At 47.9% G+C, this 14544-nt stretch overlaps 1 protein-coding gene across 1 annotated transcript; it reads right to left on the reverse strand.

The window, feature by feature from the left end:
* Positions 1-10613: 10613 nt before the first annotated feature.
* On the reverse strand, positions 10614-14070 carry LOC109733600 (mitochondrial zinc maintenance protein 1, mitochondrial). Its single transcript, XM_020292826.4, has 2 exons — positions 13756-14070; positions 10614-10984 (listed from the first exon to the last, which is right to left on the reverse strand). Exons 1-2 carry the CDS (start codon positions 14000-14002, stop codon positions 10908-10910), a joined length of 324 nt encoding a protein of 107 aa, XP_020148415.1. The 5' UTR covers positions 14003-14070; the 3' UTR covers positions 10614-10907.
* Between the last annotated feature and the right edge of the window lie 474 nt (positions 14071-14544).

Consider the following 14544-nt stretch of genomic DNA (forward strand, 5'->3'; position numbering starts at 1 on the left):
GCCGGCAACGCCAAAGGTATATGTGATATACATGTAATTGATGTGTACCTTACCAGTACTCGTAGTAGCTCCTGGGTATTTGATACCGGTGCGGTTGCTCATATTTGTAACTCAAAACAGGAACTACGGAATAAACGGAGCTGGCGAAGGATGAGGTGACGATGCGCGTCGGGAATGGTTCCAAGGTCGATGTGATCGCCGTCGGCACGCTACCTCTGCATCTACCTACGGGATTAGTTTTAAACCTAAATAATTGTTATTTAGTGCCAGCTTTGAGCATGAACATTGTATCTGGATCTCGTTTAATTCGAGATGGCTACTCATTTAAATCCGAGAATAATGGTTGTTCTGTTTATTTGAGAAATATGTTTTATGGTCATGCCCCGCTGGTCAATGGTTTATTTTTGATGAATCTCGAACGTGATGTTACACATGTTCATAGTGTGAATACCAAAAGATATAAAGTTGATAACGATAGTCCCACATACTTGTGGCACTGCCGCCTTGGTCACATTGGTGTCAAGCGCATGAAGAAGCTCCATGCAGATGGACTTTTGAAGTCTCTTGATTACGAATCATTTGACACGTGCGAACCATGCCTCATGGGTAAGATGACCAAGACTCCGTTCTCCGGAACAATGGAGCGAGCAACCAACTTATTGGAAATCATACATACCGATGTGTGCGGTCCAATGAGTGTTGAGGCTCGCGGAGGATATCGTTATGTTCTCACTCTCACTGATGATTTAAGTAGATATGGGTATGTCTACCTAATGAAACACAAGTCTGAAACCTTTGAAAAGTTCAAGGAATTTCAGAGTGAAGTTGAGAATCAACGTGACAGGAAAATAAAATTCTTACGATCAGATCGTGGTGGAGAATATTTAAGTCACGAGTTTGGTGCACACTTAAGGAAATGTGGAATAGTTTCACAACTCACGCCGCCTGGAACACCTCAGAGAAATGGTGTGTCCGAACGTCGTAATTGCACTCTATTGGATATGGTGCGATCTATGATGTCTCTTACCGATTTACCGCTCTCATTTTGGGGTTATGCTTTAGAGACTGCCGCATTCACTTTAAATAGGGCACCGTCTAAATCCGTTGAGACGACACCGTATGAATTATGGTTTGGGAAGAAACCTAAGCTGTCGTTTCTAAAAGTTTGGGGATGCAATGCTTATGTCAAGAAACTTCAACCTGAAAAGCTCGAACCCAAGTCGGAAAAATGTGTCTTCATAGGATACCCTAAGGAAACTATTGGGTATACCTTCTACCTCAGATCCGAGGGCAAGATCTTCGTTGCCAAGAATGGGTCCTTTCTAGAGAAGGAGTTTCTCTCGAAAGAATTGAGTGGGAGGAAAGTGGAACTTGATGAGGTGATAGTCACCCCTTCCGAACCGGAAAGTAGCGCAGCGCGGGAAAATGTTCCTGTGGTGCCTACACCGACTAGGGAGGAAGTTAATGATGATGATCATGAAGCTTCGGATCAAGTTACTGAACTTCGTAGGTCCACAAGGACACGTTCCGCACCAGAGTGGTACGGCAACCCTGTCCTGGAAATCATGTTGTTAGACAACGGTGAACCTTCGAACTATGAAGAAGCGATAGAGGGCCCGGATTCCGACAAATGGCTAGAAGCCATGAAATCCGAGATAGAATCCATGTATGAAAACAAAGTATGGACTTTGACTGACTTGCCCGATGAGCGGCGAGCCATAGAAAACAAATGGATCTTTAAGAAGAAGACGGACGCAGATGGTAATGTGACCATCTACAAAGCTCGACTTGTCGCTAAGGGTTATCGACAAGTTCAAGGGGTTGACTACGATGAGACTTTCTCACCCGTAGCGAAGCTGAAGTCCGTCCGAATCATGTTAGCACTTGCCGCATACTATGATTATGAGATATGGCAGATGGACGTCAAAACGGCATTCCTTAACGGCTTCCTTAAGGAAGAGTTGTATATGATGCAGCCGGAAGGTTTTGTCGATCCTAAGAATGCTAACAAAGTATGCAAGCTCCAGCGCTCAATCTATGGGCTGGTGCAAGCATCTCGGAGTTGGAACATTCGCTTTGATGAGATGATCAAAGCGTTTGGGTTTACACAGACTTATGGAGAAGCCTGTGTTTACAAGAAAGTGAGTGGGAGCTCTATAGCATTTCTCATATTATATGTGGATGACATACTGTTGATGGGAAATGATATAGAATTCTTGGAGAGTATAAAGGCCTATTTGAATAAGTGTTTTTCAATGAAGGACCTTGGAGAAGCTGCTTATATATTAGGCATCAAGATCTATAGAGATAGATCAAGACGCCTCATTGGTCTTTCACAGAGTACATACCTTGACAAGATATTGAAGAAGTTCAATATGGATCAGTCCAAGAAGGGGTTCTTGCCTGTATTGCAAGGTGTGCAGTTGAGCACGGCTCAATGCCCGACCACGGCAGAAGATAGAGAAAAGATGAGTGTCATCCCCTATGCCTCGGCCATAGGGTCTATTATGTATGCCATGCTGTGTACCAGACCTGATGTAAACCTTGTCGTAAGTTTGGTAGGAAGGTACCAAAGTAATCCCGGCATGAAACACTAGACAGCGGTCAAGAATATCCTGAAGTACCTGAAGAGGACTAAGGATATGTTTCTCGTTTATGGAGGTGACGAAGAGCTCGTCGTAAAGGGTTACGTCGACGCTAGCTTCGACACAGATCTGGATGACTCGAAGTCACAAACCGGATACGTGTATTTTTGAATGGAGGAGCAGTAAGCTGATGCAGTTGCAAGCAAAGCGTCGTGGCGGGATCTACATGTGAAGCAGAGTACATGGCAGCCTCGGAGGCAGCACAGGAAGCAGTCTGGACGAAGGAGTGATTCCCAATGCGTCGGGCCCGATGACTCTCTTCTGTGACAACACTGGAGCCATTGCCCTTGCGAAGGAGCCCAGGTTTCACAGGAAGACCAGGCATATCAAGCGTCGCTTCAACTCCATTCGTGAAAGTGTTCAAAATGGAGACATAGATATTTGTAAAGTACATACGGACCTGAATGTAGCAGATCCGTTGACTAAACCTCTCCCTAGGGCAAAACATGATCAACACCAGGACGCAATGGGTGTTCGATTCATCACAATGTAACTAGATTATTGACTCTAGTGCAAGTGGGAGACTGTTGGAAATATGCCCTATAGGCAATAATAAATGGTTATTATTATATTTCTTTGTTCATGATAATAGTCTATTATTCATGCTATAATTGTATTGTCCGAAAATCGTAATACATGTGTGAATACATAGACCACAACGTGTCCCTAGTAAGCCTCTAGTTGACTAGCTCGTTGATCAACAGATAGTCATGGTTTCCTGACTATGGACATTGGATGTCATTGATAACGGGATCACATCATTAGGAGAATGATGTGATGGACAAGACCCAATCCTAAGCATAGCACAAAAGATCGTGTAGTTTCGTTTGCTAGAGCTTTTCCAATGTCAAGTATCTTTTCCTTAGACCATGAGATCGTGCAACTCCCGGATACCGTAGGAGTGCTTTGGGTGTGCCAAACGTCACAACGTAACTGGGTGACTATAAAGGTGCACTACAGGTATCTCCGAAAGTGTCTGTTGGGTTGGCACGGATCGAGACTGGGATTTGTCACTCCGTGTGACGGAGAGGTATCTCTGGGCCCACTCGGTAATGCATCATCATAATGAGCTCAATGTGACTAAGGCGTTAGTCACGGGATCATGCATCGCGGTACGAGTAAAGAGACTTGCCGGTAACGAGATTGAACAAGGTATTGGAATACCGACGATCGAATCTCGGGCAAGTAACATACCGATTGACAAAGGGAATTGCATACGGATTGATTGAATCCTCGACACCGTGGTTCATCCGATGAGATCATCGTGGAACATGTGGGAGCCAACATGGGTATCCAGATCCCGCTGTTGGTTATTGACCGGAGAGGCGTCTCGGTCATGTCTGCATGTCTCCCGAACCCGTAGGGTCTACACACTTAAGGTTCGGTGACGCTAGGGTTGTAGAGATATATGTATGCAGAAACCCGAAAGTTGTTCGGAGTCCCGGATGAGATCCCGGACGTCACGAGAGGTTCCGGAATGGTCCGGAGGTGAAGAATTATATATAGGAAGTCAAGTTTCGGCCACCGGGAAAGTTTCGGGGGTTACCGGTATTGTACCGGGACCACCGGAAGGGTCCCGGGGGTCCACCGGGTGGGGCCACCTATCCCGGAGGGCCCCGTGGGCTGAAAGTGGAAGGGAACCAGCCCTTAGTGGGCTGGGGCGCCCCCCTTGGGCCTCCCCCATGCGCCTAGGGTTGGGAACCCTAGGGGGACTTCCCCCTTGCCTTGGGGGGCAAGGCACCCCTTCCCCCCTTTGGCCGCCGCCCCCCCTTGGAGATCCCATCTCCCTGGGCCGGCGCCCCCCCAGGGGGCCTATATAAAGGGGGGGAGGGAGGGCAGCAACACACAGCCTTGGGCGCCTCCCTCCTCCCCTGCAACACCTCTCTCTCTCTCTCGCAGAAGCTCGGTGAAGCCCTGCCGGAGACCCGCTACATCCACCACCACGCCGTCGTGCTGTTGGATCTCCATCAACCTCTCCTTTCCCCTTGCTGGATCAAGAAGAAGGAGACGTTGCTGCACCGTACGTGTGTTGAACGCGGAGGTGCCGTCCGTTCGGCACTCGGTCATCGGTGATTTGGATGACGGCGAGTACGACTCCGTCATCCACGTTCATTGGAACGCTTCCGCTCGCGATCTACAAGGGTATGTAGATGCACTCCCTTCCCCTCGTTGCTAGTATACTCCATAGATGCATCTTGGTGAACGTAGGAAAATTTTAAAATTATGCTACGATTCCCAACAGGGCCCACATGTAAGATAATCGTTTGTTTGACCGTTAACTTACATGTGGGTCCCACATGTAAGTTTTGTAAAAAGCAATCAGGTCCTTATAAGTTTTCTGAAAAAGCAATCAGGTCCCTGTGAGTTTTCTGAAAAAGCAATCGGGTCCCCGCGGCAGCCGGGAGCTCGATCCCGCTCGGCAGGGCAGCGCTGCCTCCTCCGGCGGCGAGCCGCACCCACAGCGGCGGAATCCACGCCGTGCACCACCTGAGGCCGGCGAGCCGCACCCGCAACGGCCGCCATGCCGGGCATCCCCTGCAGCGGCGAGCCGCGCCCGCAACAGCCGCCATGTCGTGCCTCACCTGCATGCGCCGCTGCCACGCCATGGCTCGCGCCTCCCGTGCCTCGCCTGCGGCCACCGCCACGCCATGACTCGCGGACGAGGCTGGCCTCGTCACCACCAGGAGCTCCGGCTCGGGGGAAAGGGTCGCCGGCCTGGGAGGGGATTGGGGAGAGTCGCCGGCTCAGGGGGAGGGTCGCCGGCCTGGGAGGGGAGGGGGTCGCCGGCTCTGGAGGGGAGGGAGGTCGCCGGCTCGGGAGGGGAGATGGCCGGGACGGGAGACATAGGGGGAGGGAAGAGAAGAGAGGGAGAGGAAGAAGAAAGAGAAGAGGAAGATGCAACTTACATGTGGGCCCCACATGTAAGTTAACGGTCAAACTAAGGTCAAACTAACGGTGTGTTTAGATGCGGGCCCGACCTGTCATAATCGGTATCAACTGATGAAGACTGGACAATTTGGGTTTTCTGAAACAGCCGACCACCCGTTTGGTAGTTATTTGAGAAAAAATAAAAACCGATAGTTTTTTGAAACCCTAGCCCGTAAAGTAGTAGTTTTATGCTATTTACTCTGAGAGGTCAGACAGATCTTCACCACAGAGCTGTAAGAGTGGCCGACTCCTTGCCTTGTCAGAATTTTGTCTGGTACTGGTAGGAATCGATGCTGTAATTTGTACGGTTATACATTAGTGGTTGGATTAATGACCGTACATTCTATTCTCACGGCACACATGCAAGGCGTGTGGGTGCATGATGCTGTGCCGCTGCAATCATCGGATCCGCGGTGAACGGGAGAAGACCCGTGCATGCATGGAACAGTACTGTTCTTTTATTTATTTATTATATCTTTTTCTGCGGGTGAAAGAAAACCCCTACTCTTTCACCGGATGAATTCTTCTGTAATTCTGACAAGTGAGTGTTTTAGACGTGCCTACTTGTAGCCGACGAACAAAAAGAAAATCATGTACTCTCTTCGATCTAAAATAAGTGTCGCAGTTTTGAACTAATGTTAGTATTATTACCATGAACAATTCGATGAAAACAATCGGAGATCTAATGAAGCTGTTCATCTTCCTTTTACTAGTGCAATACATGACTCGAGCTGCTCTAGGTGTTTTGCGGTTGTTAAACGGCCAGCGGGGGATGAACGACATGAATCACACCCACACACCCAAGGAAAACTTGTAGTAATCCACTTTGCTTGCGGTGCGATCTTATCCTAGGTACCAGCAGCTGGCCTACGAGGCGAAAGAAACTAAAAGGCGCCTCGTCACAAGCTGGATCGACATGTTGGCCCCGATCTTGGCCGCATGCAAAAGGGGGCTCAAGCAAACAAACCACGCATGGAATTATTGGGCTGCTCCTTTTGCGACGTACAAAACGTCTGGAAAAAGGTTTGCTAACCCCAACAACAACCTGGACATGCATGAGCATGGTGTACGTACGCACGCACACATGCACGGCACACCCACTTTGCCGAGATCTTCCAAGACAGCAAGCTTTGGTTCATTCTATAATGCCGTTATATTGCCGTTGTAGTGGGTTATTGGGTTTTCCTCTTGTATGCCGAAAAACAAACTTCGGTATTATTACATGGACCATCAGAAATCTTGGTAAACTTAATAGCTAGGGATGTTCTTCTGGTCCTTCATCCACATGCATGTCATTTACTGTATATCCCTGCGGCACGCTAGTCTTTGTTCTCTCCACACCTGCAGTGCACCCACCGCGTCCACCCTGAAACCACCTCCACATTCATGCTGCTCTGCTGCTGGATTATGTGGCAGAATTAGATCATCGTCTTCTTCAAGGACATGGAGTTCCTTACCTCCAGCTCATGTGAGCATGGTGAACAGTAAAATTTAGGAAGATAGAAAAGTCTGAAATGATCCACACTTGAAAGTCATTTTTGGTAAAAGTCATACAACATGCAATTCAGAAGAAGGAAAAGAAAAAAGGCAGCCTAGCAGCATTTTCTAGGGAACATACCCTGCATGTGCACACACGCAAAATGGCGGGATGTAGAAAATCAAGGCGCCCTGCATCACGAGCTCCTCCCAACGGCAAGAAAAGGCCAGGATGACTTTTGATTAGTAGGAGTAGTACACTTTGCATGGCATAACGCTCCAAGGGTCACAGGACGATTCCTTCCATGGCCAGTCCAGCCCCGGACGCAACGCAGCAGATCCACCGGTGGAGTACGTAGACATGGAAGGGAATGGGTAACAGTTACTGATGCCAGTCTAGTGGTAGATCGAGCAACGACACGTACTGCCAGCGCTTCTTCTGCTCACCTGCTTCCAGAACGCACCCCCCGTACACGCACAAGGATCAGATCAGTCACATTGCCCATGTCGACGAACCGGACGTTTTCACCTCGTGGCTGCATGCATGGCGACCTGCATGATCACATGCACGCATCATGAATGCATTCAGAATCCTGCACTGCACTGCGGAGTAAACGGACGCTCTGGAAACAAGTGTTAGTAAGTGCAAATTGTTGCACGTGGGGGGTGGGAAAAACAGCTCCAGGCCGGTGGCCGGGCTCAGATCGCATGAATTTCCGGCGATCCCGAAGGAAGGAACAGCGTGGTGGGCTGAAATTGGTGCCGTCTAGACGTCGCCCGCTGAAAATGCGTGTCGAGAGGAGACTAGGCACGCACGCTCGTGACGCATAGACTTTTGGGAAGCAATTGTCCGATCTGAATCCGATGCCGTAAGGAGGAGGGGCAGCAAACAGCGATGGAATGGAACTATCAGTCTAGTCTACCACACAGACACAGCATCAATTATCAGTACCGAGACTTGAACCTCAGCCAAGCAGCAGCATGGGGAATCCGTGCCGTACAGGGGAGAACAAGAGGATGACAGCCCGGTGACACGCGGGGCAGACCTTCCATTCCATGCAACGCTACCATGTAGAGTACTCCTACTAGAAACAAAGCTGGGCCATGCATGATGTTCTCTCAAGACTACATATCGTTGTTTTTTAATAAAGAAAGCTTCAAAGTTAGGCCCGAGTTCCATCGGGCATCTCCAATGGTGGATTCCTACCCCGCCTTTGTATGTCTGGACTGGACAGAACAGTTCGGACACTTTGGGCCTTGAACACGGATGCATATATTGGACCGGATACGTGCGGACATCCGAAATTGCCCGATTCAACACCAAATTAAGGGGTGGAGTAGGGGAGTAGACGTTCTGCCACGTCGCTCCAACAACCCGGCCCCAATTGGTCTTCAGCTGGATCTCATCTCTCACTGTCACTCCACTCTCCTCCTCTCCTCAAACCCTAGCCGCCGCACCACCGCTTTCGATCATTGCCCCGTCACGATGGCCAACAAGATGATGCTGGAGGAGCTTGCCCGCACCCGCATGATGTGGTACCACTTAGAGGTATTGTTGCCCCGCCACGATAATGGATCCGGTGGCACAGGGAGCCCAGGCTCCAATCCATGGCGGCGCGGAGACACGTCGCCGCCGTGCGCGCAAGGCGATGGAGAAGGCGCGAGTGCGACACTGCAGCTAGGGCGGCTTCCACAACTAGCGCGACGGCAACGATGCTCTCATTGGTCTACGAAAGCGATGCCAATAAGGTCACCGCTCGCTATTTAGTCTTTTAATTTTAGTTTAGGTTAAGTTCCAATGTAATATATGGAACTAGTTAAATTTCTTCAGTTTTGCATGTAATATAGTGAACTAGTCTAAATTTCATCTAAATTCACTGTTTCAAATTAAAGGGCCAGCTTTGGAGGACCGGCACCCGACCGGCTATCCGCAAGTACGTCCAAACTGTGTCTATGGACATTTGAGAGCGTCCGTTTGATGAGTACCCTAATGGGTAAGAGCATCTCCAGCCGTTGACCCCCAGAGGTGCCTAAAATCGCCGCCTGGAGGTGAGCCGGCGCAAAAAATCGGCCTGGGGACGAGTTGGTCCCCAGCTGCCCGCCCCAGGGTCGCCCCAGGCGCGTTCAAAAAAGGCAAAAATATAGCAAATTTTGGCAAAGTTCGGCATATATTACATAATAGTCGCGGATTTTTATTACATAATAGTTCTAATTAAAAAAGAAACTGGCCGAACACGGAATAGTCGCCGTCGTCGCCGCCATCCTCACCGCCGCCGTCGTCGTCGGGCTTCTCCTCCTTGACGCGGCCGTCCCTAGTGGACCCCTGACCGGCGTCGCCAACGCGGACTGGTGGCGGCGGCGCGTCGTCGTCGTCGCTGTCCTCGATGACGACGACTCCTCCTTCGTCGCGGCCCCGGCATCGCTGCGCGAATCGCCGCAGGGCGGCGCACTGGCGCTCCCTCGCCATCTTCAGGGAGTCCGCGCGCGCCCATTCTAGGGCCGCGTCGTCGTCGCCGCCGTGCTCCGTCTTCACCGCGGGGAGGCCCGGCTCCGTCTTGGGCTTGACGAAGCGCGGAGGAGCCGACAAGGAGGCGCGCCGGCCGCCCTCGTTGATGACGATGCCGGCGCTGCGAGTGCGCCGGCCGAGCGGCGTCGCCCCGTGAGGAATAAATGGTAAGGCTGACCGGCGGCAGCCTTGCCATTGATTCCCCGCGGGAAACCGAGGCGTTGGGGGAAGACGACGCGCAGTGTCGCTGACGCGGCGGGCCCGCGGCTCTTTCGCGCCAAAAACGCTCGCCCCGGCGCCCCCCCAGCGCGCCGGGTTCGGCCTGGGTCCGCCGGCGCTAATTTCGGCCCAGGCCGGCGAAAACCGGGCTCCTGGGGGCACGACTGGGCCGATTTTTCTGCGCCGGCGCGAAAAAATAGCCTGGGGAGGCCTTTCTGGGGGCGCGGCTGGAGATGCTCTAATGGCTTACCAATGACTTTCTTCAAAGCGTTCGAAGATGATATTCAGCACTGACCGTGGCTGAAATATCATCTCTGGCCCCGCAGGTCATCTTCAGATGTCATGGTACCATTTAGTAGTACAAACTTATTTGCGATAGTGAGCTAGTAATTTCCTATCAGAAAAATCAAATGCCAACAAAATGAAGACTAAACAACCAATTCAATTGGAAAGCGCAACCCACACAGATCAATTTAAATGTGCCTTATTGGTTGATGACAACTTCTAAAAGTAAGCATCAATGAGAACTGGGAAGTACACATTTCTGACCAATTTTTTTTTACTGAAATCACTTAGCAGATCATGAAAGTTTAGGACAGACAAGCCTACCACGGAACAATAGAGCGTCACAACACCGATGCTTGTTTAGATGCAAGCGCATTTCCCAGTACAGAATCCTGAGAGATCCAAGGTAGACAGCCACATAACAAGACAAACCCCAGGTGCCTACAAAACTCTGTCCTCTGCATGCCTGCTCTCCATCATTTCAAAGTTTCAAATCAAAACAAACGCACTACCACAAAATCTCAAGTCTCAGCTCGAATGAAACATGATATGAATTAATGATGAAGCCCAGGCAGCAGAAATCAGTAAATAAATCCTCCAAAAACCGTACCAATTCATCCGGGAAAAACTTTATGGTTCCAGTGACTTGCCTGGGTAACGTGATTTAGGGCAGCTAGAAATCGTTCTCAAGACAGAGTAGGCAAAACATGATGGCTTGTACTACTTGCGAAAAGGAATACAAGTGCTGCACCTATGTTGTTGACCACTACTATGACAGACGGCAGGAAATGGTCTTATTATAACTAGCCTATCAGTGACGCTTGCACAGTGGATAATGCAAACCTCCCCTATTTCAACGTAGACAGGATCTCCTCGGAAGGAATCTCAAGCGTAGCTCCGGCATGTGCCTTCTCAGGCTTCACAACTGCAACACCAAGTAAATGAATTGTCAGAACTAACCAACACAGCAGCTCGTAGTAGTAAACAAAAGATATGCAACCTTTGGTAATGCCTTATTATCTATATACCACATACAACAACGGATCAACATTTTAAGGGTTTACATAGCAGTATAATTATACTATAGTTTACTTCATCAAAGAGCGAAATCTGAAATCAATTGGTACAAGACTGTTGCCTGGACCCTGGAGCTGTCAGTACTATGGTTCTCCACATAAGGAAGTCACAAGCAAAGCACAAGTGAAGCCAATACTAGTCTGGAAAAAACAGTTTTCCATCATTAGCACCCTGCACAGCCATGGTTGTTGGCATGAGGTGTAACCTGGACCACTGCGACCAGATACAACAAGCAGTACTGATGTATTGCTACAGCCAAAACAAGGCCAGGGAATACTATGACAGTGTGATCCAGAGTATTGGTGATAACCATGGAACACGATCCCAATAATTAGAAAACTGCATTTATTGCAGACTCCTTGAACAAGAGGTGTCTGGTTTTGTAAAACAGGCTAATGCTACCCCAAAACCTTAACCTGCCTTTACCTTGAGCCTGTTCCTGCTCTTTTGGGTCAGCGATAAAAGGTCAATGTCAAAAAAATAGACAGATGTGTTTCCTCGTTTCAATCTTAATATAATATGGCCTTCAGTTTCAAATTCAATATTTCAATGCCAGTAAAATGATACACTGCAAAGAATATACATGCTACAAATCAGCTTTCAACTCGATATGTATCGGCAACATAAAAAAATTGGTGGCTCATTTGGCCATTAATTACTCTCTGCAATCTGTATAAACCATAACTACATTTTTGCCCTTTAGAGAAACCTTAATACAATAATTGTCTAAAGCTCAAGCACATAGTAAAATCACTGTGGAGTGAAAGAGGGGAGAACAGTACTAGATCAATTTTACAGGGGCAACTTTCATATGTTCCTGCCATTTAATTGTGAGATTGCTGCGAAGATGAAAAATATGCGACTGGATTATATGCTTGTGTGCGTGAGTGCTTCCATTATCTGAGATCTGTGCACTCTCTCACCATGCATTTACTGACATGGGGTAGAGAATATGCACAAATCTCAAGGCAGGAGGTACATTTTATGGGTGAGATAGTGGAAGCACTCTCGGACACATACAAGTATAGATGTTTTTTCCTAAGGGAGACTTCACTATTAATACTGTTACATTAAGCAATGTGTTATAAAAAAAATACATGACAACTGATAAATTAGGTTATATTATTAAAAAAAATGAGTAACAAACAGAACATATGTAAATGTTAAGAGTAGAATATTCAACGAGTCGCTTGTAGCTTTTCGCAGTCAATATATTTGTGCACTTTTCATTCATCAACAACTTCGTGAATACAGCAACATGGTGAAAGTCTCCTCACTTTGGGCCATTAGTTGGGAGTTTAAGGTAGGTTAAAGTGCATGATCACTAATAACCTACAAACAGGAATTTGCTAAAGAGCACTTCTCATACTCTTGACTCAATAAACACAATTTAACCATGGCATGTGGTTAAAAGATGGCATGCCACTGAATTAGTTAAAGTTTTAAACAAATGAAACCGTTCCAAGAAGAGATTCGAAATTTTTTCTGTACTAGTGTCCTGTAAAATGCATTGCAATTCCCATGCATGATCAAAACAGGAACCAAATCATTGGAACAGATCAACGGGAAGTGTGCACTCTTCCACCAAAATCAGCTGTTATAGGGCACTAGTTCTTGCACCACCTTGGGTCCTAATGCTGTACAACAATAATCTTTGCAACCACTAAGCTCAAGCCTCCATTATCACTGACTTTGGCTATGGTGCTTCTGGGCTACTTGAACTGCCATCAATGGAGGAAGGATGCAGAGGAGCCAGGTTATCAGAGCAAAGCACCTTCCAAAGGATTGGAATCCATTTTCATGGCATGGTAAGACAAGTTAATCCATTTCGAAGGGCATGGGTCCATCTGGACCTTATGTCTTTAGCTATAATATGTCACATTAAAATTCTGCCCTCAAACCATGCCAAGTTGCAAACTTCATCCTAAGGCGGTAAGGCCTAACATGTCGTTCTTCTAGGGCTGTTGTTCAGTTAAAGCTGGAAAATCGCATTGATATTGTGTTGCACCGTTTAAATCTAGTATCCTATCTATCACTACAAATTACAGCCAGGCATGAATCAGTAAATCCAGCAGTTCCAAGCGGTTAAACCCCATGCGAGAGCAGCCGATCAAGTAAAACCACTGCATAGGCTTATATTGTTTTGGTGAAATGCCACTTCATGTAGCCTGAATAATAACAGTATTTACATCTAATGGTACTTCTAAAGAACATCATTACTGTTAAGAGCTACTGAAGATTTCTAGCAGATATGGTACAAACTAGCAACTTCAATTTCTATTTGTACTTAAATACCTTTAGGGTTCGACATCTTATCTGTTTTAGAAAATTCGAATGTTACAATACCCACTCTGTAACTATCTGAAACATTTTATGAACCGAGCACTGCAGTTATCTTAGGGTCAGCGTCAATGTGCCAAATTAGCAACACCCCTGCTCCTCCGATCCTACCATCTTCAACTCCTAATTCGAGCCTACTCAGCGCTAATTCACATAGCGACTGCTTCTAAGATGAACACGCAACGAAATATTTCAAAACCCTAAGATCCCAAACAGAAAGCATGCATAACAATCCAAGCGATATGTGGCGATTTGCATATATGATAATGGTAGTATTACCGAAGGATCCGGAGGGTGAGCGCTTAGCCTGGACGATCATGTTGGCGATGAAGTCCGCGGCCTCGCGGGCCTCGGAGAGGGCGCGGACGGCGTCCTCCGATCCCGGGGCGAGGCCGCGGTGATCCTCAAAGCGGCGTCGGATCTCCACGGCCGACTCCGTCAGCATCAGCTGGTCGCCTGAGAACGTCCGCCGCGCCGCCCGCAACACCGCCCGGTACGCCGCCAGCCCCTCCGCCGCCGCCGCCATTTTTTAGAGACGAAGAGGTGTGTGGCCTCGAGGCGTTGTAGTGGCACAAGAGTCTGCAAGCGCTTTGGCCATCCACGCCGACTAGCGTTTTAACTTACCCCCCAAAAAAATCACCCTTTGTTTGTCCCTAAAAAATATATTACCCTTTGTTTATCCCTAAAAAAAACTTATGGCTGCGTTTGGGAGCTCATTTTTTTTTAGTATTTGAAGAATACTATAGTCTTCTTAGAAACCACGGTTTTCAAAACTTTGAGGTGTCTAGCTTCAACAAATAGCCTTGACCACTTTTTTTCTAAAATGAAGAAAAAAACATGAGGTTTTTAGAAACTAAGGGGGTGTTTGGTTCAGAAGTCCTAGGACTTTTTCTAGTCCCAGGGACTAATCAAAAAAGACTCTCTAATAGAGTCTTTTTCTAGTCCCTGTAGAAAAAGTCCCTCCCGTTTGATTCCTAGGGACTTTTTCTAGTCTCTGGGACTAAAAAGTCCCTGAACCAAACACCCCCTAAAGTATTCATTGTGAAAGGATCGATATAGTTGACTAGA

Source organism: Aegilops tauschii, chromosome 1 (assembly GCF_002575655.3).
Source record: "Aegilops tauschii subsp. strangulata cultivar AL8/78 chromosome 1, Aet v6.0, whole genome shotgun sequence".
Taxonomy (NCBI): Eukaryota; Viridiplantae; Streptophyta; class Magnoliopsida; order Poales; family Poaceae; genus Aegilops; species Aegilops tauschii.

What these genes read in the sequence shown, in the direction of transcription:
- LOC109733600 (XM_020292826.4), bottom strand. Translation starts at nt 14,002, where the DNA reads ATGGCGGCGGCGGCGGAGGGGCTGGCGGCGTACCGGGCGGTGTTGCGG. An exon ending in CTCACCCTCCGGATCCTTCG is followed by an intron (nt 10,985 to 13,755) that starts GTAATACTACCA and finishes TTGGTGTTGCAG; the next exon opens with TTGTGAAGCCTGAGAAGGCA.